Source organism: Rhea pennata, chromosome 3, assembly GCF_028389875.1.
Source record: "Rhea pennata isolate bPtePen1 chromosome 3, bPtePen1.pri, whole genome shotgun sequence".
Classification (NCBI taxonomy): Eukaryota; Metazoa; Chordata; class Aves; order Rheiformes; family Rheidae; genus Rhea; species Rhea pennata.
Window position 1 is genome coordinate 13,616,185 of NC_084665.1, and position 23,890 is coordinate 13,640,074.

The following is a 23,890-nucleotide window of genomic DNA, read 5'->3' on the forward strand; positions in this document are numbered from 1 at the left end:
TCTGTTTTGGTTGCGAGTGCTCACTTTCGTAATTACAACCCCAATTTGAGTAACAATAAAATGAGGAAGATGAAATTAATAGTCACTTAGGAAGAACTCATACAAAGCAAGGTATGCAAACAAAATCTCTGTTACAAAAGCTGAGCTCTGTAAAAGGGGCACCTAACTTTCCAAACTATAGCCTTCCCCCCCCCCCCCGCTTTACCTGCACTTCAAGAAAAAGAGAGATCCTACAAACAAAACTCTAATTCACTATCCAATACTGATTCATTCCCTTAGCATCGTACAGCCTGCTGACTGAACAATGAAGGTGTCCTGGGGGGAAAATATGGGTGTATGACCTTATAATTATAAGACAGCATCATCATGTATAAACACAAAGGGGGTAAATTGAGGTTGCTTGATCGCCTTTAACTTTTTGCACTTCTCATCCTAAGGGCTTGACTTCACAACTGTAGGCTCTTAATATAACACTATGTTTAATGCTGTGCTTAACAACGTTAAAAAAAAAAACAAAAAAACACAACACTTGCACAGAATCTTTCACAAACCTCTGTCACCTAAGCTAACACCAGAAACAACGTCACAGAACAGGCCAGCCACTAGAGGGGACACGGAAACACAGTTAGAGGGGTTAGCAATTAAGAGAAGTGCAAAGAAGAAATTCATGAATCCATGAGTTAAAAAACAGCTATTTCTTGGCTTTCCAGCTTCATAGTAATCACAAGTCTTTGCCCACAACCTGTTTGCTCCTCAGTTCCCTGCACCCCTCTGGCAGGGAGCCACCAGCACCGCTTTCTTAAGACCTTAAGGAAGTTGCATCTTGTTTTGTTACCTAAGTTGGCACAGCCACTGCCCCCAGCTACTGGAAAACCAGCATACACACGGCAGATGCAGTCTGTAATGAGGCAGTTGTCTTCCATAGGTGGTCAAAACGCAAGGGCTACCAAGACGTTCAAGACCTTATAGCTTATAACTTAGCAATAATTTTAGAACTTATGATTTAGCTATGATCTTATAGCTTAGCTATAAGCTTATAGCTTAGGTTGCTTCTCAGATGGAAATAAAAACATATACCCCTCCTTCGAAATTTCAGGCTTCTTCTCCAAGTGACACAGTTTGCACCTCTTTGAAAAAATAACTCTTAGTGGTTTTAATACAGAGGAAAGTAGTCTTAACTGATTCTGAGAAAGTGACTGAACTATTTTTGTTCAAATTGCTGGGGGAGGGAATAAGAAAAGAGAGAAAATCAGCCTAAAACATCATGCTGAGAAAGTAGCGTAAAGTTTCAGACTAAGCAGCTATAGTTTGAATGCAACAGAAGTGCAAAAAGGTCTTTCGAAAGAAATCAGTCAGTTTTACCTATAGAAGTCACTCTCACCATCTATTATTCAATAATACACTTACGCAAAGACAGTTTTATTGTGTATTGAACAAATTCAACTGACATAATAAAAGCTATTAAGTAGCTCAGATCAAAGCAGATTTTATGCTGAAGGCTAACTGATACATAAAGATACACAATTACTGTTTTTCTTATACTGTGCATTTTACATTTTAAAATGATTAATAAATTAGACTTTTCATACAATAGTTCAGATTAAGCTTAAGACACAGATCAGACTTGTAATAAATATTCGCTATACCTCTACATCCAGAAAACTTCTTGGCTGGGCTTGACACAACATATTTAACAACTGGAGAATTAACTCCTCGACATACTGTAAAGCATCTTCAGTAGAGGAAAGTTTAGGATGGACTTGCACCTGAACCTATATGAAATAGAAGAAATCAAGCTTTGAATTTCACTCTTCCCCAAACCACATGCTTACAAAAAGAATGAGCAAAACTCAGTTAAAAAAAATCCAACCAAAATTGTGTGCACTGCAGCTGTTAAGACACACCAGACAGATTTAAATGAAACATTAATTTACACTTTGTAGAAATATAAACCTCAAAAGTTAAATGCACTCAAATTGCTGTTAGTAATACTTAATGTCAAGAAAAAACCTAATTAATAATAGTGCTCAGCAGGGCAATTAGGAAAACTGTTTAAAAAACACTGCATACATTTGTCTTTTCCCTAGCTCTTACAACTTTTATATGATCAGCTTTAACTAGAGGTTTCTCTCTTTTCTATCTTGTTGAATGCCACTCAAGCTATCATAAAACAACTACAGAACTTTTTCAAAGACAGAGCACTACAGAAACAGCGATTGTTCCTTCACATTTCAGCAGTATTTTGCCTCCAAATGATTTAATGCATCCTCAATTAGCTCCCACGAATAAGTATGGTTTAGAATTTTCTTAAGTCTGTTCTGCACTTTCTTTTTTTTAAAGGATGCCAGCATCTAGAATAGAAAACACTTTGAAAAATACCACCACGACCTTGTATTGACATTAAGTGGCAGCTCAGAGTCTTTGAAAGTTTGGTCCCCACATATATGTAAACTACACCTATTGTCAGAAGTGTCTGTAAATTCCCACTGGCATAAATCTGTTGAGGCAGAATCCTCCTTGCTCCTCCCAAAGAGTCAAGTTACCAGTTTATTTTTCTAGATAGTTATTTATCTTCTGAAATATGTCTGCAGCATGGCTTTTCTTTGCACTCTCATAGTTAACAAATCGGGCAGTTTTAACCAGTTTGAACTTCAGGTATGCAATGCACAATGCTTCAGAGCTTAAACTGACAAGTAGTTTAACCTCAGTCCTAAACAGTGATGGCAAATATTATGCCAGAGCAAGCTGACTGCTAACTTTTGCAAGATATTTCAAGACTCAGTTTCATCACTTTACCACTCCACTGCACCCAGCTCTAAATGCCTCCAGTTTACCCAGTCACTAACAAAAGAACTCAATCAGTTTAAATCAAAACTCGACAATCTGTCTCACCCAAATATTAAACCCATGCCTACATTCAAATATTGCTGCCATGATTATTTAATTTCACACTTGAGTTTTCATTCCTATTTGCAGTTACAACAAGAATTAAATCTGTTATGAAGTTCAAACACCCAACAGCCTCAAATAGAAATCCACTTGCCTGCTAAGGCACTCATTAGGTTGGAAACTTCATGTCTGGGCATAGTTCCGGTGTTCACATAACTGCTATGAAGATTTAAATATGCCAGATCATGGGTTTAATTACTTGCGGATTGTGTACCTGTACGCAGTAGGTCTTAAAGAACATCTCCAAAATTTATGGCTTTAACTTAAAAGCACTTGACCAAAAATAGAACAGAACTCCTCTCCATTTGACTAGCTAAAGAAAGCGTTTTGATTATGCCACTCATTTCATTTTTGCCAAGAAATTCACTACACATAGCTACAGAGTATGCTTTCAGAGGTACCTGAGTAACACCATGCCCAGCAGTCCCAAGCATTATTTATAATTCAAACACCGACGCCTGAAATAAGGTACTGTCTTGGAACATCTTAACCCCACCAGAAATTACAGACACGAACAAATATTCTCTCAAAGATCAGAGCTGATATGAGCTGCCCAGAAGAGGCTGTCTGTCTGTCTTTTCCCATTTTTTTCAAGTAGAGCTTAACAAATTAACATTACACTGACCCTTCAAAATACAAAATGCTGGAGTATATTGTAAAGTGTTGAATTACTTAGCCAATTAGACAGCAGAAACATGGTGAAGCAGGGTGAAAAACGAAGAATGGCTCTGTTTTCTCCCTTGCTTGGAAGACAGATTCTAGACTTAAACAGTCTCATATAGGCTTTCAGTCTGTAATACAGATTCTATATGGATAAGAACAAACAAAAGAATCAGATCAGGCTGTGACCTGCTTTCAGTCTGTAATACAGATTCTATATGAATAAGAACAAACAAAAGAATCTGATCAGGCTGTGACCTGAAACATTATGCATAGTCAGCCAAAACAGAGTCAACAAAGATAAGCTAGTTCAGAAGATAAAAGTTCCAAACATTTTTGCTAAGTGTTTACGTTTGGGGGTAATTACATCATTCTTCTTAAAGGCCATCATCTTCTGGCACTAGCAAGCTCTGCACAAGTAGAATATCCACCGTGTCAAAAAAAAACATTATGTGGTACCATTTGCTTACTAACATAGTTTGTCTATATTACATAGGTAGTAAATAAGTTGCAATGCTACTTAAGTGAGGTTTAGTATCATTTAGGTTTCAAAGTCATACACGAGAAAGCAAGAAAACTACTAGACTAATGAGCAAAATTACAGGATAGCATGGTATACAATTTTCATAGAACCATGTAATTTTAGTATCTGAGCTACAATAGTACCTGAAGGCTCAGACAGAGATTGAAACAGTGAGTGTGAGAATACTCAAAGCAAGTCCCAAGAAGTTAATAATCTAAGACATGATGCAACACTGGATAAGATACAAGATTTAGTAAGAGAAGAAAAGAAATTAGAACATCTGTTAGCGTGGACTGTCACATGACCAGTTACAAAAAGAGAAGATCAAATTATAGGGGAGGGGGTCCATCTTTTTCAAAAAGTCAACTCAGATTTTAAAGAACTGGGCCACCCTGCTTTATCATCTTTGAAAGGAGGGAGCATGGCTTGAATCCCACCAGATCATTCACAATCCACATGATAGAAACAGACTAACAACTTCTGAAGTGTAGTGATGTTTAGATAAGTATCTTATCTAAGCATTTAACCTCTCCCTTAAATAATGACAAAACCCACTCCTTTCCTCCTACACACACACCAAAATGTCTGTCTTATGATAAGAAAAAAATTTCTAAAAGAACAGCTTAAGATCTTTTACAGAAACTTTAGTACATCAAAATACCCCACCAAATTCTAATGGGCATATGCAATTTAGATCAGCTAGAAATCCTTATCTCTATTGCTCCAGTTGTCACTCAACTTATCTGATTGCTTTTTTTAAATGTTCAATCCTCTCAATCTTTTTGTAATTTTCAAAAGGGAGAGGCCTGGGATCTTTTTTAATTAAAAGATAAGCAGAGCAAGCATTTCTTGAACAGCTTTCTATTCTCTGATCAAGAACAACAGCAGAGACGCACAGTGTCTGGTTAAAAATAAAACTTGTAAACTTGTAGTACTTTAGGAAAGTCCTATGGCATGACCACTGAGGGCTTTTTTTTAATGAGAAGTAATTTCTATCAGAAAAAACTACAGCTTAAAAATTAGGTAATGAGCTTTCTGACAACCTGTCAGAAAAAGTCCATGAAACCCAACTAAAAAGTTTAATGAGCAATACAAATACAAAAAATATCATATTTACCATCTTATTTTATAACCCTTCAGCAATCTGATTTATATAAACCTTTCTCAAACCACGCCTTTCAAACTTTACATCATAAACTACAACAGATTTGCATCCACAAGCAGCAGGCACCTACACCAAATCCAACAACAGGGTCCAGCTGAAGGAATGCAGATTAAAGAGCTTCAATTTATACAGAGATTTAGCCTCTGGCTGGTCCTGCAGAACAGTTCCTAGGTTGGTCATACAATAATTCAAAATCGGGTCTAGACTGATATACATCAATTTGTTCTGCACTTAGAAGAGATGTGACAACAGGTAAGAAAGGGAGACTCACAAAGTAAATATAACAATTTGACTGATATGAAACCAAACTTCCATAGCAACAATTTCAAGTTCTCTTCCTTAGAGTCACCTTGTCTCCAAGAAAAAACAGGCTTCATTTATGCTGAACATGAAGCTACAAATACAAGCTCAGTGCTCCCCAGTCATCATTAAAAGTGCAATCAGGCTCGCAGTTCTCCGTTTTTGTTCTGCTAAATACAGGACATACCAAAAAACCCTGCGTACTAGAAGACTGTAGAGAGACAACTACTAAACTGTATCCCAGCAGGAACAGCAGAAGCTCTAACAGCTTCAAAAAAGTGCATAACAGGAGGAAATCGTTCTAGAGTTACAGAACAGAGTACCAAAATGAAAATGAAGCATCTAATACTAGAAAGAGATCATCTTTTCCATATCTGGGCAAGACTACCCATCTATTGGGATTCTGGCAAAAAATCAAAGTATGAATCAAATAATGATGTACGCTGAAGAACAATTCTACTTCACTGTTGAGTACAGGTACCACTGTTATTGGTGGCCACTGAAGTACTTGTTAAGAAAGTATCTACAGAAAACAAAAAGTCACGTTTACCACGGTATTGTGACAATAAAACAGAAGAAGTTAAAGAAGAGATAGATTGTAAAAGGGAAAAAAAGAGACATAGCTGCCTTCCCCTCCCTACTGGGATGCCAAATATTCTCCTGCCACCAGATGCGGGAAAAAAGATTTAAAGAAAACTATTATTTTCATTACATTATCTCAAGCTGGAAAAAAGCCTCACCTCTTACACCCCTCCCAAATCACAGACCAAGGAATCTTCCAAAAGGATTTCAGGCAGGGCAAGATTTCACTGATTACAAGTATTTTCCTAAGCTTCAAAATACTAAATACAGAAAGGTAGTAAAAACAGGCCTTTGCGGATACATTTTGTCCAACAGATTTTTAGTAGCGTGGTAGAATCTTTTTCAGGAATTTTCTTCAATTAGTTTGAAAGTCTTCATTAACATTACAGCCCTTATTTTTTTACTGTCTGTTTTAACGTTTCTTTAACGACTACAGTAGCACCAACAACTAACTGTTTGCTACTTAAACACTCCAAGAAGAAATATTTTAAATAAAGTTTGCATTTTTTTAGTATTATTTTTGGTAGAATTCTGATGATACATGGCAATCCTGCCTTGTGTTGTTACCTAATTTTTTGTTACCTTGACCAGTTAAAAACTGAGTAAAACAAATACAGATGTCTTAGATCCATACTTCAGAAGAAATTCATTGAGGCTGCAAGATTCTGATTTTAGCTAGCATTTCTTGTATATCAGGGCAGCAGTACTACGCAGCAGCAGTCGACAAGTGAAAATACTTACAATAAGACTTTAACTGTAGGAGTGCTTTAACTTTATTCTCCACAGCCATCAGAAGTACAGCGAATCCAAAACCACCAGAAGCTAAGGATGGCCTGCATCTGCAGTAAAGCAGTGCTCAGAACATCTATGGCCATTTTGAGTAACAAGCAGCAATTGGAGTGTCATCAGTTTGAAGAATCAGCTAATTAAAAGAGTGAGGTAGAAATATTTCAGTCAGCCACGGCTTCCCAAGTATTCTGAAGTCACTTAAGACACTCGTCTCTTTTGCTCCATGAAAGGTACAGAAGACAGACTACAGAACATACAGAGTATCTGGAAGCACTCTGCTTAACTGGAAGCACTTTTGCCTTAACTGAAGAAGCAAACTCCCCTTAAGTTGTCAATCAACTTCAATCCAATCATTTTGACCACAATAAATTGTGAAAGCACCCCTTACACACCTCACCTTGTTAACTGCTCACCAACTGCTTCAAAACAGTGGAATATTTGTATGGTAAGAAAGTCCTTTTCTCCCTTTTAGTCGTTAAGTGGTATAAGATCCCATAACATATCAGGGCAGAAGCAAATCATAGGTGTGCAGAGAAATTCCTACTGCATAAACGAAACTTATACAAGCAAGACGAAGCCACAAGGGAAGATGCTTAGGAAAAACTATCCAAAAAATGCTCAGAATAATGTGCATGTACAAAATCACTAGTGAAGGAACACCCAGATTGGAAGAGGCATTGATGCAAGCATCCCCTTCAAGTATGTTTTCCAAGCTGTATTAAAAGTCACGTATCTCCATCTCCAGCCACTCAAGAGCTCTGTTGTTTCGTACATCTTGAATCCTCTGTCTTCAGCACAGCATCTCACCTTCTGTCCTTCTCTGCAACTACAATTTCAAACATCAGGTGTTACTCTTACTTCCTTTCCTTGTACCTCATCATCAAGATTACTGTCTTTCAGCTGAGGATCTCTGTAATACTCCTTTTCTGTTGCTTCAAAATAACAGTGACCAGGCAGAGAAACATCTCAGAGTACACATCATTTTCTTCCTAATTGAGTGCACTGGAGTCTATCTTGACAGCATCTGAAGGAGAATCGGAAGAGAAGGGATTACATTATGATCTGAATGGTACAACCACTGCTTTTTGTGAATGCAGCTGTTCCATGCAAACACAGTGCATTACAGAGCCTATTGTTAAGGCCCATATCTAATGAAAGACAAGACATACTTTCCTAAGAATTCATTGATGTAGGAAGAGATTTATTCTTGCTATATATTCTGGTTTTTGTTGTTTGATAAAAACATGGAATCCTTGGGAAAAACACGTATTTCCAATGGTTTAACAACACCTAGCTTTTAAGCAATCGCTTCTGGGGCTGTAATTTGGACTCCATACTACAAGCCAACTTGAAGTTACAAAGTTTAACGATTCAGTCCATGGGAGGCAGTTCTCCTCAGTGCTTGGAAACACTCCTTCCTAGTATACATACTGTAGCAACACTAAATCAAAATGCTACTCTAATCAAAGACATTACTTCAGTATAGGTCTTTCCAAATCATCAAGTCTCATTTCCAACTACACAGGAAAACATCACAACCCTGTTTGCAGGCTAACTGGCTTTAAGGGAGAGTTCAGTAAGTTGCTTGCTTTCACTACATGACACAAAGTATCAAAATCTGCCCAGTTAACTGGGAGTCATAAGGAAAAAACTCTCCTCTAGTAACCATGGGACGCATATGAGCTTCAGATAATCTGACTCTGACTGAAATAGCTTACTCTGGCAATCTAGCAGAAAAAGCCACAGGGCACTACATTCACCTCCAGGCCAGTTCTGCCCTTTGACCTTGCTGGCATATGCTGCTACGTTCTCTATTTTACCAGCTGCACATTCTGGCCTCTAGCTATAGGCTTGGCCTATAGCACAGCAAAGGGTCAACGTCTCAAGTCCACTGGCTGCAAAGCTGCAGCATCATCTCCGTTTTCTGAACAATTCAATGACAAAGACGACAGTCAAAGTAAGCAAGCTGCAGTTTTGACAGTTTTACTCGCTAATTATGTTCATTACTTTATGGGGCCCATCAGGATTAAACACCCTAGCCATGACCACATGTAGCTAAACAAGTTAGTAAAATACCCTATTTGGCTTTTCCATTAGCTTTAATGTTTTCATTTGCCATTTAAGTTTCCAGCAACTAGAGTATCCAGCTGTTCAGTAAAGAAGATGGCAATATGGACAGATGCTTCATTTCTACATTTACAGGGCCAGGAATAGTAAGCAAAGAGGACTACGATTCTGGAGCACATTGGACTATAGCCTGAGAGGAGATAAGAAACAGGTGGTAATCTCATGAAGAACTGAGTTTAGAAGAGTTAGCATCTGCCACACATTTGCAGGTTTGAGTGTAGAGAAGTCTTCAACAGCAACTCCACCTCACGCTGCCTCCCCTCACTGCCACCCCTCTGCACACAACAAGAAATAGAGCATAACACAATCAAATCAAGACCACCATACCTTGCTTGGCCAGTTTGTCATCCTTTGCAACTCATCATTGTTAGCCTTCTCTGACTGTTGACTTTCAACTCCAGAATTCCTTGTCTCCTTTTCCCCAAAGTGTTCATCCAGCTCCTTCGGCAAGGATCTTTAATCCAGGGTGCCTCCACGAATTGCTTGTCCACTGAGATGAAATCTAGTGCTTCAAATGTAGCAAGTAATTCCTTCAAACGTAGCAAGTAATTCCAGTGTCTCAACTGATATTTGCCTTTGGATGCTTGCTCTTTTCCTCCAGTAATTAGCACTAAGCTTTGTTCCAAGCTTGACAAACTTTTGCTAAAGCAGGAAGCAACCCACCCATCAAAGAAACAAGCTCTCCTGGGTTCAGACCTTGGTAGCTCCAGGTTTCAACCAAACTTCAGTTGGTTGGCTGTCCAAGTGCTTAAAAACACCATAAGCAGCAGGGTTAGCCTGGGTCGCATGGTGAGCCCAGAAGTTTAGTTTCAAAAAAGTGACTAATGATCAGGGACAAGTCATTAACAGCATATGCTACAGATGAGACAAGTAAGAAGACTTCCAAGAACTGGATGAAACCACACAGTGCTGGAGATCTCAAAGAGCATGCCCAGAAAAACGTGAGGCAACGCACTGCAAGAGGAAATTAGGAAGAAATACTGAACGGGTGCAACCGCAACGCTTGAGACTTCCAATCCGTGCTGGGGAACCCAACAGTTTGGCTAGCCCTGGGCGCAAGTCTTCGGCGCAAAAGTTGCAGTTAGTCACTATAACCAACCAAACAGACTTGCAAAATGCTGCTGCGTAGGACTAAAAAGCGTTGATGGAGTCCTGCAACCTAAAGCCGGCGCCGGTTCAAGCAAGAGCGTCTGAAGCCTCCTGTTAATCTTAAGTCTCCTACTTTCTGAACTCTCACTCCAGAGGCGGAAAAGGAGCCCCGACGACCTCTCTCCCTCCTCTAGATAAACTCTTCCCCCGCCGCAAGCACCACTGCACCCTCCCGAGGGAGCGAGGCTCCCTACTCCGTCCTAACGCAGCCTCCTCAGCGAAGAGCGCTCGCACCACGACAGGCTTAACCGAGAACCATTAAACCTGAACACTAATTAACCAAAAAGCCTCTCAGCAGCGGCTCGGGAAGATCCCGCCCGCCCGCCCCGACGTGTCACCCGCAAACTCCGCGGAGCCCGGCGCGCCCGGCCCCGCCGCCGGGATGCTCGGCGGGCGCGCAGCGGCCGCTTCCGGAGCGCGGAAGCCCTGGGAGCGGCGACAGGCCGCGCGAGGCGGCTCCGCGGGCCCGGCCGCCGAGGCGCCGCGCCCGGGCCGGGCTCGCCGCGGCGCTCCCAGGCCGCCGCCGCCGCCGCCGCCGCGGCCCCCCGCCCCCGCTCACCTTCTTGAGGGCGGGCACCAGGAGCCCCCGCCACTTGGGCGCGTTCTCCTCGCTGAAGAACTCGTAGCCGAGCGGCTGCGCCTGCATGGCGGCGGCAGCGGCGGCCCCCGGCGGCGCGGCCGCGGGCCCCTCACAGCGAGGCGCGGCGGCCCCCCGCCGCCGCCGCCGCCGCCGGCAGGCCACCAGCGGCGGGGGGGGGAGGCGGCTGCTGCATTCCCCCGCCCGCGGCTCCCGGCGGTCGCCCCCGCGGAGGGAGGGCGGGCAGGGCAGGGCAGGGCGGCGCGGTGGCGCGGCGCGGCCGGCGGGCCGCGAGGGGCGGGGTCGGCCGCGGGGAGCGCCGCCGCCGCCGCCGCTCAACGCTCCGCGCGCCCCTTCCTCGCCCGCACGGCTGGCGGCCAGGGCGCAGGCGCGGCGGCGGCGCCCCGCGCCGCCCGCGCATGCGCCGCGGCGACGCGTGGTCGGGCCCTCTCCCCCCCCCCCGCCCGCCCGCCCGCGCACCGCCTCGCGCACCGCCTCGCGCACCGCCTCGCGAGGCGGGCGCCGCCCTGCGCGCGCCCCCTGCGGGCGGGGAGCCGTTAACGGCCGCACAGGTCGCGCGGCGGCGTTTCGGGCTCGAGTGCGGGGCGGGCCGCTCGCTCGCACCTGCGGCGCTGCCCCAGCTCGATGCGGCGTTGGGCGCGCGAGGAGGGAAGGGGGTGACGGAGAGGGGACGGAGGGGTGTTCGCCTCTCCCCCCCCCAGCCGCTCGCCCGGCGTGCGACTCCTTGCGGGGAGCACTGTCAGCGTCCCCGAGGCTTTGCTCCTGACAGACCGTGCCCATCTCCCCACAAACCGTCTTTGCCTGGCAGACCTCGAGCTCCTGGAGACGAGCGTCGGCCGTTGTCGTAACCGACTGCCTGTGCCGGGCTGGAGCCCGTGGGGCTGGGTCACACCTCCCCCAAGGCCTTCGGCGGCTTGACCGGTACAATCATCTCCCATGCGGATGGAGGTCAGAGGTAAATAAACACCCCGTTAAAGCAGCGCAAGAACAGCCTTAAGTGTGAAAAGTTAGTCTGGTTCTTGGGGGGAGGGAGTAAAGAAAAATATCGGGGAAAGCAAAGCCAGAATGCAGCTAAAGTGCAGTGGTTTAAGCACCACAAAGTCTGCAGTAGTCTGTGGGGTCTGATAGGCGGGAGGGAGGGAGGGATGGATGATGCTGGAGAGGAGAAGTTTTTGCACCATTCTGCAAGGTGCAAGGGCCAGGGAGAGCCCAAGGCGCCAGAAGAGGCAATAGTGAGCTGCTGTTACAGAGCACAGAGAGTGGGAGGGATAAGACAGATGTATGAAAACCTGTGCTGATCGCTGAAAGGAAGGTGTAGGACCAGCTTTCAAGCTGGGAGGAGGGTGAAGTACCCGCACAGATTGCTCTGGAGAAACTCCCTTCTTCTCAAGGACTGGTTAGACAAACATCTGTCAGGAATGGCATGCATGTTGGGAGGCCTGGCTAATTAATGTTTGTGAAACACTCTGGGGACAGGAGACGTTCTTGAGGAGCTAAGCAGTACTTCAGTAGATAAGATATCTAGACTCTCAGAAAGAGCAGTCTTCACCCCTCAGCCCTGCCTCCGGCATTTTTCCTCCTCACAGATACTTCTGTCTGAAGGAGTCAGACTTCTGCTTTGAACATGCTGGAACAGGGATGAAAGGAGGGAAATTTCACATCTCAGAGCTATTATTTCAGCCTGCCAGGCTGCCTGCAGATTCAGGAACGCTCAGTCTCAGCGTGTGATAGACTGGGAAGATGTTGTACTTATTCCTTATGGTGAAAAAATCAGTCTGTCAGAGCTTAAATCCTGAAGCATAATACTTCAGGAGTTCCTGAATGTGCATAACACAGGGTGTAAAACTGCACCAGTGTTCTGCTTTCCAGCCCCTCTACTTGGAAATGAGGATCAGGCAGTGATCAGGAGGTGAGAGGTTTGGATGCATTCCCTGGTTTTATCAGCTTATTTTCGATCCTTTTATGTAGAGCCCTTTAAAACCTAGCTGGGCATTGCTAAAACTGAAGCTTGTGGCCAGGATTGTGATCTGAGACTCCTGAATACCAGTAAATGACCTACAGTATCTCTTCACACAAAAGAGCATCAGGTAATGTACCATTTCAGGTTCTGTGTTCACAGTTCGTTCAAATGTTTGGTAAGGCCATGGGACACTCCATAGCTGTCAGCACCCAGCCCCCCTGTATTTAGCCTTCTTGCTTCTGGATTTCAATGCCTTAATGCCTGCTTTATTTAAAATCCTTTTCAAAAGACACTAAGGGCCTGGACAGGATGGAAGTCTGTCTTCCATCTGAATGTCGAGTATTGCCTAAATGGTCATGATCTGGGCTGTTGGTGAAAGCCTAGGGTTGCTTATTTGGCTTTTTAGAAAAACTTAAAGGTTTCCCTTCTGACACAGCCATTTTCCACAGCGGGGCCGTGGTCTCACCTGTGCCCGGGCCCATCCAGTATGCATCATGTGCCATCCATGCTTGGGGGCCCCTGGGTTTGTCAGTGGACAGGGCAGTCCAGGTTCCTCACTTGCAGCTCGTTCTCTACCTGATCACAGACGCACTGCATGTGCTGCATGAGAGGGTGTGGTTTCACTTACTAAGCAACTTAACAAGCTGCAACTATTGCTGGGACTGTTTGGGGAGCTGGTGCTTCACAGAACATGGCAAAATTAAACCAGCAGCTAAGGCAGGATGGGAAAAATCCCACCTAGCCACTGAATGTGACTGAGAGCAATAGGATGTTGTTTGCTCACCAGCTGCGATCCCAGATCTCTTGTGCCCCAACATACACGGAGGACAGCAGAAGCAGCCAAAGTGCAATTGGGCGCAGGTGCTGTCAGTTACTTGGTATGAGCATGTGCATCACCAGAGGCAGGGTGCCTAGGGATCCAGAGGGAGGATTGCAGCCTTCTCGGTGTTTGCTATGGAGCAAGCTATTGCAGGAAAGCGCATGGAGTTAAAAGCCAGGGGCTGCTGAGGGACTTAATGACAGGGGTCAAAGTACAAGGGGAAGAAGAAAGCTTGGTAGCAAGGGGATGTGCAGAGAGCCTGGCAGCGGGATGACCTACCTTGAAGCCAAGAGAGGCAAAGACGGTGCTGATCGCCATTGCTGTCAGAAGGAGCAGAAGTGAAAGGTTGCAGCTGGTATGGTGGTGGCTTGCAGGGCTGTCTGTGGTGTACAATGTGTGTGGGCAGGATGGGGATCCCCAGGGCTGTTGCTGAAGGGAGAAGAGGACAACAGTCCTTTGCCATACACCCCCCTCTGAGGGCTGGAAGAGTGGCTAGGGCTTACAAATAGTGACAGCACACCTCCAGACTGGGCAGCTGCCTGTGGGGAACAGGGTGGTGAGGGGGGGGGAGCCACCAGAATGGCCTGACAGGGGCTGAAGATGTACACTTGTATTTGCACTGCAGAAAGCCACTGGGAGTAGCTGCCAGCTGGATGCCAGAGCAAAGGAAGGGGGGGACCTGAATGATGTTGGATTTAAATTAGCTCCAGGGGAAACATCTGCACCCAAGGAGGTGTTTCCCAAGGAGGAAGGAGAGAAGGATGCAGAGGATTACGCTGGGAAGCAAGCAAACTTCCCTCTCTCCAGCATTACTGTCCATAATGGGGGCTGGAGAGTCTACTAGGGTCCATGCCCCCCTCCCCAGACATGCATCCCCCCACAGCTCCCTCTGTACCCCTCAATACAGGCCTGGTACATGGCTCTGTATAACCCATGTTTTAGATCAACTTGGACTGTTTCCTTGAAGGGAGGTGAGAGGTTTGGATGCGTTCCCTGGTTTTATCAGCTTATTTTCGATCCTTTTATGTAGAGCCCTTTAAAACCTAGCTGGGCATTGCTAAAACTGAAGCCTGTGGCAAGGTAAGAAAGTCACTATGCTTATGCTCAGCACCTGGGGGATGCATCCGTCCCCACTGCTGCCCAGAGACTGCCTCATCTCCCCAGCCCAGGGCACATGCAGTCTGATTGCAGGGTCATGGTTACAAAGCTGTAAGGAACAGGTACGTAGCAACAAGTGTGTCACCTTGCAAAGCTCTTGCTTTCAACTGATGGCAGTGGCATGCAAAACCTGAATCTGAGCCTCTCTGACAGGGGCACGCAGAGCCAGGCTCTGTAGAGATGCACAAGAACAGGATAAATTCAGCACTTACTCCCCTGTCCTCCATGCTACCAGGACCATCTCTGCAAAGGATCGGAATATAACTAAGAAAGCTCAGTCTGGGACCGAAGTTTGGCCCCTGCACTGATCGAAACTTTGCTACCTGGTTGGTGAATATCCTATTGCTTGGCCACATCACAACACACTTCCGCATGTGAGCAGCTAGGAGCGAAAGCAGCCAGAGCAGACAGGGCTGTGAAGACTGAGAAAAGCAGAACCCATGCAGGCTGTTAGAGTAGCTGCTTTGACTAGCTGCAGGCTCGCCTGTAATTCAGTTCCCTGGCTATGAATCTGCTCTTTTCACTCAGCTGCACAGTCTTACATCAGGAGGGCTGGTTTTGGAAGCTGCCGCTAAGCGTGGCTCTAGGAAATTGTTGCTTCAGGGCAGCTGCAGGCCAAGCAGAGGAGACCTCTTGCTCTACCAGACATCCAGGCAGCTGCTAGACCAGGAACTAAGCAGCTCAGGAGGCCAGAGAAGCAGTCTTGCAGCAAAGACCCCCCAAATTCTGCAACAGGACAATTCATCAAAAAGCAGGAGCCCTGGCATCCTTTGGAGTCCTTAAGTGAGGAAAAAGCCTAGTCTGCAGACTGGCTCCCCATTTCCATGACTTCTTCATGGATTTGAAAGGAAAAACCTTTGCTTCTTCGTCTTTGAGACAGGAGAGCAGCATGTGGAAGGCAAACCATCTTCACCAATAGATGGGACTCCTAGCACAATGGTTCCTCTTCCCCTCCTGGCACATGCCATTGCCCTATCCTCTTTTTTTCATCTGGCCAGCTTTTCCAGCTGCATTCCAGATTGCATCCACAAACCAAAAAATGCTCAGCCAAAATAAAAAAATGCCTCTGAGCTCATTACCTGAAATTCAGCAATGGCCCCAAAGCCCCAAAACAGCAAGACTACTGGCCACAGCTGCTGCAGAAACCCAAGAGGAGGAAGTATGTTCAGGGAGCTCTCATTTGCACATCAACTATATTGTGTTTTAGGGATGTTTTGGTTAAAATTCAGCTTTTTGTGTGTTTAAGTGAGGAAGAGCCTGTGAGAGGAGAGACGGAATTCCCCCTCGGGCAGCAGCAGCACAAACGTGCTGTGAAATGCACAGAAGTTCTTGCCTTTTCTGAGAATTCAGCTTCTCAGCAGTGGGGCTTGTGTCACCATCTCTCCCCTGGGGCTGCTCTGAGGTTCAGTACAAGGGAAAAAGAGGAGATGGAGCCAGCAGAGGCGACATGCCTGTCCTGGAGGTAGAAAAAGCCCTGCTGAGGGGAGCAGGGAAAATAATTTTTTGCAGCCAGTGAACTTGGAAAACTAGGCAAGGGAGGGAGGGGACAAGACTCAGCAAGGATTAGAACAAGTAAGCTGAAATTGGAGAAGACATTCTAAAGTGTATAGGTCTGGTGCTTAAAGGCCAAATGGGTAGTAATACCTACTCTCAAATGCTAGTACAAGACAAAATTCAGTTGTGCCCCAGTCTGGCCATTCATACGTTCAGAACGCCCAGCTTCTCTGTTTGGCACATGAACATTTAATAGGAGAATTCAAAACTTGGTATGTTCCATCAGCACACGTTAGTCTGATGTGGAAATCAGTGCAGGTGGTAATCTACTTGTACAACAAGGTGTTAAAAAAAGTTTATTTTACATTATATACATTAGGGAACATATTCCAAAGCATTACCAATCACAACAATAATGCAGGCCATAAATCACTTTAAATTTAGTTTTAGTGTATATTATCGCAATAAAATATAAAGAACATATACAAAAAAGGAGTCAAATGTGTGCATTTTGCTAAAACTTGGCATTTACATACTCCATTGGAAAATAGCAATCAAAAATACTTCTGATCAAAACTAAGTTCCTGTGATGCGTAGTAACCATTGTATTGTTTGAATGAGGTAGTAACTAAATTATTTTGGCCATGTGTTAACACCCTAAATCAAGAAAAGTGTGAAAATGGTTAAGGCCAAAAAAAGTCAAAATGACAAAATCTTTGAGCCATTTCCACAATGTGGAATGTTGCTACTTTTCATTGTGATATGAAGCTATTTAGTAAGACAAACAGTAATACTAATTTTTAACCACTGTATACACTAGTAATTCAAACACCTATTGCAGTGTTACAGCAATGTACCACTATTCTGGGACTGACACCCATCCAGGAAGTATTGTTTTCAAGCATAGAGAAATAATAATAGAGTTTTAATTAAATATAAAAATGCAGGTGTTTAACTGGTTTGTTTCACAAAGAAAAATTACCCAAGTAAACTGAAAAAAAGGAACTCTGAAGCCCAAGTCATATCCACAAAGTCACAGCTTACCTTTGTGACTAAATACATCACATCTCAATACGTTGTGCAAACATGAACACCAGTGTGTTGCATCAAAATTAAAAACAAGATTGTAATCTGATTACAGCCTTGGTTACAATTTCTAAAAGTTAAGATTTATTTGTATTAGTAAATTACATATAATAAAATACAATAGTGTTGTTAAATGTACTATATTTGTTGCTAGCATCTCACTTTATAATAAACACACGAGAAGTCCTTAAAATAGTACCCCAATTTCATTTTTTTTCAGTGACTTTTACATCTGTACAGGTGAGACACTTGTACTTAACAGGAGGACCACTATCTACATAAGGTCAGTGTAGGTCTTCAGCAAGAAGTTTCACTGAAAAATACTGCTTATGTACAAAGATTACATAATAGTAAATTAAGCACTTCTGTGGTATCTTAATGCTAATGTGTCCATACCACAAACAATTCTCTTCTTCCTCTCATGCCACAATAAATTATAAAATAACTGAAGTCAGGTTACTGCAGCTGTTGTGCATTTTCAGCCTGCCACGAATGCTGCAGCAGGAGTGTTATCTTGTCATGGTGAGTTGCCATGCACCGTTCTCAGTAACTGTTCTCATGCCCTGCCAGGATATATAAGTTGCTATTGGCTGTTGGGTTATCTGTTGGCCTACTCTCCAGCACCACGACCCTAGGGAGAAAACAAAACAAAACAAACAAACCCACCACAGTAAGTCAAGTAATACTTCATTTAAATGCATCCCTGGATATAGCTGTAGATATTCTTCCTATTTGTCCATCTGACCACAGTCGTTTCTCTTTCCCTGGCGACCTCTAGTCTAACCTCTGCTCAAAGCAGGGCCAATTTCAAAGCCATCTCAGGGGCTTGTCCAGGCATGGACAGGGTATCTCCAAGAATCTCTGCAGCCTCTCTGGGCTACTAGTCCAGTGTTTGACCATCTTCATGGTGATATTCCCCCCCGCCCTTTTATCCAGCTGGAACTTCCCTTGCTGCTACTTATGCCTGTTGTCTCTTGTCCACGCCTTTCAGCAGGTGCTGAGAAGGGTCTGGATCTATCACAGGCTACTGCTTGGGCTTGTGCTTCCCTGGAGCTTTGCAAAGCTAACCTGCTAATCAGATACTGGTCCTGGAATGCATTAGCCCTTTACTGAAAAAGGAGAAAAAGTTATCCTCTCTCCTCTCTCTCAGATGACGTGCCTGTTAAGAGGTACAGGAAGTTTTGCTGACAGAGGCTTATTTTGCAGCTGAAATGGCAGCCCTGAATTAGAGGCAGCTTGTGTTTTGTCCTGCTGCCAGATATTGTGAGAGGGGAACTGTGCCTGCCATGTTGTACAAGACCTGTGCAGGGCACACTGGCCCACTCAGAAAAATAAGCTGGTGTGTGTAAGACTTCTCCCTGTATATCACAGCACTCTCAGCACTGCACACAAAGAACTACATTCAGACCACTCTCAGAAGAAGCATATAAAGGATCATTGCGGTCACCCTGAACACTCACTGAAGGCAAGCATATTAACGTAAGGGAGAGCTGGTCACTTCACTTGTCTTTGGCCATTGGACATGACAGACCCCCAAGCTGACTCTTCTGCAAGTTTCTCCCTTAGCCCGCATATGCCAGGATGGATCGCTAAATCCACAGAAACTCTCTCCAAAAACAGAGACACAAAGTCTTGTAGGCTGAGACAGTCTCCAAGGGAAGGATCACTATATGCATAGTCTCCTCTCATACTTTTTTCTTGGCACCAACTTTTAGCCAGTATTGGAGACAGGAAAGTGGGTTAGCTGGATCTACACTACATTGAGGCTTCTCAGAGCCTCAGTTCCTATAAACCGACTAGGAAGTGATGTGTTACTGGGGAAGGTTTCAAAGCTAAAGTATGAAGTCTGACAGTCCTGCAAGCAAAATGATGTCTAAAGAAGTTGCAATTACTATAATACTGCAGTGCAAAATCTTTTAATATTGGCTCAGATTTGGGAGAACAGTTTCATCAGCTGGAAACAGATGGACCAATAATTAGGGAAGAAGCTATTTTTTCCAATACAATCATCTCCAGTCACATTCCATTCCGGAGTCAGACTTGTCTTTAAATTGAGCTGCACTCTTTCTCAACAACTAAGAGAAACGGCATAATAAAGCTGTGCTCCATGCACACCTCACTGGCAGAGAAGTCAGCGATGAATGTATTTAGTTACATTTGCCGTACATTACATGCATTTAGTTTTGTACTTAGTTGCCTGTTACCAAAAAGTTATCAGGTATTGCACGTAAGGCAGAACCCTCAACCTCTGGCCAGCAAAACAGTGGTAAAGCCATGGTGCTATTACGGGCAACTACAAGGCTGCACATCAAGCTTGGACAAGCGGATAAGGGGAAAGCCTTTGGTTGATGTGAAGCTTCTCAGTGTTCTGAGAGGCCACATGAAGGTGAGGATCCCTCTAAGTGGAGTAAGAGGGAGGCAATTCTCAGCAGAAAAATGGGTCTATCTTTGCACTGCGTATGAATACATTGCTGTATTGTCATGTCAGCATGCACTCCCCAGAAGACAGATCATCTGTTTTCATGACTGTTAGAGAAGCACAGAGTTCGACAGCAGGGCAGAGAAAGTTGAGGAAGTCAGTGAGGCTCCGAAAATAGCAGTTACTGACTAGGCAAACTGATATCTGATGAGCCGGACAGAAGCATAGTGCTAAAGTCCTGTGAGGCAGACACTGAAGAACAGCTACACTGGGGATTATGAAGGGCTCTCGAACACGTGAGCTGTCGTGTTGGGAGGACAGCAGTTAGAGCTCCTTTCTAGGGAAAGAAGCAAGATATTTAGATTTTTATGTATTTTCTGCATTTGTCTCAAGAGGTAGATCATGACAGGCTGCTGCAGCAGAGCATCTGAAAAGTGAAGATTTTACCAAGTTGAATGGAAGAACTTCAGTGCAAAAAAGACGACATTCCTGGAGACTTGTGACTGCAGCCAAATATGGGCTTACTACCTTCCAGAAGCCCACAAGCAGTATTTGTATTCTTTTAGAAGAAAAAGTAGTAAACGTAAAGGGTTGAAAGACATGCATGCACGCAAAAGGAATGAGTAAGATGGCTACAAAAGGGATCACAGGAAACAAGCAGAAATACTTTTAAAGGGTAGGAGTAGAAGATAACAAAGTATTCTTCTATTTTAACATTCTAAGTTCGGTTCTGTTCATACCTGTCAGATCCCAGAAGCCTGAATATCCTTGTATTATCAGAAATTTCTTGTGTGATCTAGACAATAAAAATAAGACAGGTATTTATGTGTGAAATGCATTTTTTAATCAACTTAGAGAAAAGACTTGACTATGACGGATGTTATGGATTCACTGCTGATTTAAGTCAGCTAGAGGATTTTAGGTAACTGTCACTCTTAAATAAGGACTAACAGAGTCTTCTGCAACTCCTGCGACATTATGTGAATTTCTCTGGTAGCAATTGCAAGCATGACAGCAGGGCTCAGCACTGTAATACCACAGCATTTGAGCTACTGGTGCAAATCAGACATGAGTGAAACAGGTACCTGTGGGGTGCAACTTGTCTCACTCTACAGTAGATATCCAAAACAGTCAGGTAAAGTGCACATAAAATACCTATGCATTTCATTTAAATGCTGAATCATTATAATATTGCAGAAAGTTCATATTCTGAAATGCTTAACAGAGAAATATAATCTAATTTGTGGCACTTATGCCCACTATAAAAAGAAATAGCGTAATAGGGCTTTGTTTACTGCAAGTGACCTGTACTACACTGTGATACAGCTTTATGATTAAGTGAATGTCAAAACACCAAAGAAAATAGCAAGTCAGTCAAAGCCCAGTACATACTCCAAAGGATATCAAGTCACCATGTCAGCAGGCAGCACTGTTTACAAAGCCCCCTTTCTACACAGCCACTCTTCACATTTTTGAGAACAGAAGTGACTCTTCTCTCCTTCCCAGATCCTAGCAGGTTTAGCTGACTTAAGAGAATTCACTTTTGGCACAAAGGACTTCAAGGAAAAGTTTTAGTTCACAACAATGAACTTCCACACTTCTGTGCTTTGGGGCTCAGTCTGTACAATCTTGGCACAAATTCTGAGAGTTTTGTCTCAGAATTCACACAGTTCCCTGCTGTTTCAGTCTTCTTATTGAATCAAGCTACTGTAGAAGGTCACAGTTGTGGAAAGAAAAGGTGAAGTAACTTCATAAACAGCTGAAATCATCCCCAATTAGATTTACCAATATTAGAATAGAGAATTCGAGCTAAAAACATGTTCAAAGACAGAAGTGCTGGAAAGTTAGGTTAGTTAGGTTTTACACAGTAAAAAATCCCCACAAAGTAACAAATATGGCCAAGATTTGAGTCCAGCATTGCAGGCCTTTCACACTTGCAGATGAAAATGTGTTTATTTTCTTCTTAATAGTTGTGGCAACCAGGAGAGGTAAGGATTTTAACAAGGCCTGAGAGCTTACCCTAGAGATATTCTACAGAAAAAACGTTTGGGTTGGCTTTCTTTCTGACATTTTGGTCTTGCCTTCTGTTCTTCATTTAGGTGTTGGCTTGACAATAACAAAGCAAGAAGACAGTGTTCCTTATGCTTACATAAACAATATAAAGTATCCACTTGCGCTGCAGCACCCTGGGGCACATCCTCTCACAACTGGATCAGAGATACTGAATGCCAATGGGTGGAGTAATACACTGAGCCTTGAAGAATGCTGCTAGCAGTGTTTTCGGAGTTTGAGAAATGCCGAGAGTTATCACCTCCTCCTCACGGTCTGTGCTAAGAGCAGGGGTATTGCAGTTTACCATTATGGTAAACATTCTTGGGAGAAGGACAATCGTGTCCGGTGATCAAATATACACAGATGCCACAAAAAGCATTTGTAAACTTAGAAATAAAGAGTAGTCCGACTTTAGTCTCTAGTCCAGCTTCCCACAAAGCAGGCTTATTGTTAGCACAGATTAGGTCTGCTGTGGCTTCATGTAAACAAATGTAATTGTGTAGTAATGTGGAATATCTAAACTTGGCATAGTGTGAGTGTATGGGTACATTAAAATACTGCTAACCATAATGAACTCTCTCTCTCCGGCTGATGTGACACTGATGAAATATTTGGTAAAGTTTGTTGGATTTTAATGAATCTCTTGATTTGGTTATCAAAGAATATTTACAAAACACAGTGCTTCCACCAACACATAGGTTTGCAACAGAAAAAAAGGTATAAGAAAGGTACTTATAACAGTTTAACTATGTTTAAAACTCATGCGTAACTGGCTGAAAAACAGGACTACACAGAATTTTTATAAAGAACAATCTTTAGGTCAGTCTGACATTGTTCTCTTGAGCATGCAAAATCTTGTGGAAGTTGGACGCTAAAATCTTTAAATGATGTAAGCAACATGATTATGGAAGAGACCAAGAACAATGGACAGCCACCATTTGGCACTGTGACAAAAAGCTGGTCTTTGAAGCAATTTAAAATGAACATTAATATAACTAAGACTTAGCCATGGTTACTTTCTATTGCACCAATTCTGCTGCTGCTTTCCGCTCTGTATGTTAGACCTGGAAGGGGTTCCCAGTACAGCTTCATCTCAGCTGTAGCCTTGCAACATATACCAGCTCTGCTTTTCCCAACTGCAGAGGCGCCATTCACCACTATTGCCGATTACGTCATGCAGCTTTCTTCAAGAGAATGCAAGGGAGGACCAACACTTATTTCAATCATGTGCCAATTTAGCAGAAAAAAAAAAATCTTGGCTTTAGCCAATTTCTTTGGATTGACTGGATCCTCCACTGCCTCCCAACACCTATGCAACATCATATCCCACTAAGTCAGAAGGACAGTGTCCAACAGTGTGTCGGTGGGTCCAACTCAGCTACTTTATGCTGTTTTCCACCAGGGAGGAAATAAAGGGATCTTTGTTCTAAAAAAAAGAAAATCCAACATTTACACTTTCATCTTTTCATCATCATCAGGTCTAATTCATTTGTAGTTTATGAAACATGCTTAAAATGAGACTCCAGTTTCTAGGTCTAACCTAGGATGTTACTGAAATGTTTTATTCTTTTTCAGATCACAGCATTATCTATTTGTCCTAAGCTTGGGTTATAATATAAATACTGGAATTTGAAGCAGAAACTGCAGCACTCACCTCATTAGATCTAAAACTCCTTCCCTGCATTCCGTGTTTCCAGAAGGCTAACACACTGTCTTGTAGACAGACTGGCAGAAAAAGAAGACTGGAATCAGACATAATGTCAGTTCATTCTTTCAAGGTGAAAAGCATATCACTGCAATTTTGAAGTTTGTGCAGACTGAAAAATGTCTTGGAAGAATCACTGGATCAGCCTCTATAGTAGTTCTGTGTTTGTGTGTATGTGTGTGTATATATATATATATATATATATAAAAAAAAATCTATAAATATAAATATATATATATATATATATATATTTAAGAGTAAGGTTTACAAGTAATTACACACAATTAGAACCTCTCTTTCGAGGAAAGGATTTTTTTTTCTCCTAGAAACAGGAACCTCCTCCCTATTTTAACG

The 23,890-nt window shown here is 43.4% G+C and overlaps 2 protein-coding genes and 1 long non-coding RNA gene across 11 annotated transcripts in view; 1 reads left to right on the forward strand and 2 right to left on the reverse strand.

Annotated features, from left to right (window-relative positions):
- Positions 1–10,909, reverse strand: part of SOS1 (SOS Ras/Rac guanine nucleotide exchange factor 1) — a 54,206-nt gene extending 43,297 nt beyond the window's left edge. Inside the window, exons 1-2 of the mRNA XM_062571628.1 lie at positions 10,804–10,909; positions 1,647–1,772 (exon numbers count right to left, since the gene is read on the reverse strand). Of these exons, the coding sequence (XP_062427612.1) occupies positions 1,647–1,772; positions 10,804–10,890 (213 nt within the window). The 5' untranslated portion in view covers positions 10,891–10,909. The remainder of the gene's footprint in view (positions 1–1,646; positions 1,773–10,803) is intronic.
- Positions 10,910–11,372: 463 nt separating this feature from the next.
- Positions 11,373–22,401, forward strand: LOC134138251 (uncharacterized). Its single transcript, XR_009957846.1, has 3 exons — positions 11,373–11,797; positions 12,811–12,929; positions 21,879–22,401. It is a non-coding gene; the product is annotated as an uncharacterized LOC134138251 (long non-coding RNA).
- Positions 16,653–23,890, reverse strand: part of MAP4K3 (mitogen-activated protein kinase kinase kinase kinase 3) — an 84,199-nt gene continuing 76,961 nt past the window's right edge. For 8 of the 9 annotated variants that reach the window (XM_062571633.1, XM_062571635.1, XM_062571632.1 and 5 more), the window contains 3 exons: positions 23,486–23,556; positions 20,520–20,575; positions 16,653–17,991 (listed from right to left, as the gene is read on the reverse strand). In XM_062571633.1, coding sequence (XP_062427617.1) covers positions 17,904–17,991; positions 20,520–20,575; positions 23,486–23,556 — 215 coding nt within the window. In that variant the 3' untranslated portion in view covers positions 16,653–17,903. The remainder of the gene's footprint in view (positions 17,992–20,519; positions 20,576–23,485; positions 23,557–23,890) is intronic. The other variant, XM_062571636.1, reaches the window with a different exon arrangement.